Source organism: Penaeus monodon, chromosome 15 (assembly GCF_015228065.2).
Source record: "Penaeus monodon isolate SGIC_2016 chromosome 15, NSTDA_Pmon_1, whole genome shotgun sequence".
Taxonomy (NCBI): Eukaryota; Metazoa; Arthropoda; class Malacostraca; order Decapoda; family Penaeidae; genus Penaeus; species Penaeus monodon.
The window spans coordinates 22,454,312-22,455,376 of record NC_051400.1 but is presented as its reverse complement, the minus strand read 5'-3'; the positions used below and the strand labels follow the sequence as shown (position 1 = coordinate 22,455,376).

Below are 1,065 nucleotides of genomic sequence, written 5' to 3'. Positions count from 1 at the left end.
CACACAACACACAACCCACACACCAGCACGCCTGCTTCGTGAAAAATACTACCACCTCCCACAGCCAACTCAGTCTGTTTCAGTTTTTGGCAGCTTCGCGCATGGCACTGACGCCTTCTAATCTTCCCGGCAGGTGTGAGACAGCGTGGTGAAGATGGGATCGCCACGGCGCTCCAGCCCCCCGTGGCCGACGTGGCTGCTGGTGTGGTTCGCGGCTCCGCTCGCTCTGGCGGCAGGTAAGCCCCTCCTTCTCCTTCGGCCTGAACCACACCCTACGTCAGATACCTGCATTACGGTCAGTCGGTGCTGATCGCTTCCCAGAGCGGCCACGGGCTCTCGTAGTCACGAAAGGTAGTGCTTTAAGCTTGGGTTGGAGTAGGCCTAATTGCAGTGGGTGCAGCGGTTGCAGGATCTGCCGGCTTTAAGCTATGGTGGCCACAGTTAGTAGTTTATTTTCACTACCTGCAACCTGCAGCAAACATAAATTGAGGTGAATTGAAATATGAACTGATGATAAACATATTGTCAAGTTATAAGCAGTTACAGCCAAAAACGAATGTAAAAGGTAGCGATCATAAACCAAATGGCTACAAGCAATCACAACTTTGGTGACTACAGTACAGTGCCCACTGGTCAGAGTGATCATGTGGTGTTGTGGTTACTAGCTGCTGTGGCGATAGACCAAGGAGGTCACAAGTGGTCCAGAAAGTACGCTGGTGACCTCTGCTTTCGTTTGTTCTGAGTTGATTGATAATCAGTCACATCAGTCGAATTTAGCTCGACAGATCTACAGTTCAATTGTATTATACATAAGTAAGCTTGACATATAATCACAAATATCTTAAGTGTTTTTTCTCCATTTCCCATTTCCATTCCCAGTGGCTTCCCTGGATATTGAAGGTAAAGAAAAATTCTATGGTAAAGCGCATGTCATGGCTGGGAGAGATTATGGTGGCAAACTCAGATGAACCTCGTCCCTCGGCGCATGCCTTGGGCGCTCTGCACTGTGCCCCGTCGGGCTGTCGGGACGCCCGCGGGCCCTGTTGCTGTCTGCTTTACACGGTC

General features: G+C 50.3%; 1 protein-coding gene across 1 annotated transcript in view; it reads left to right on the top strand.

Annotated features, from left to right (window-relative positions):
- Positions 1–128: 128 nt before the first annotated feature.
- Positions 129–1,065, top strand: part of LOC119582255 (neuroglian-like) — a 25,477-nt gene continuing 24,540 nt past the window's right edge. Inside the window, exons 1-2 of the mRNA XM_037930476.1 lie at positions 129–236; positions 880–900. Of these exons, the coding sequence (XP_037786404.1) occupies positions 155–236; positions 880–900 (103 nt within the window). The 5' untranslated portion in view covers positions 129–154. The remainder of the gene's footprint in view (positions 237–879; positions 901–1,065) is intronic.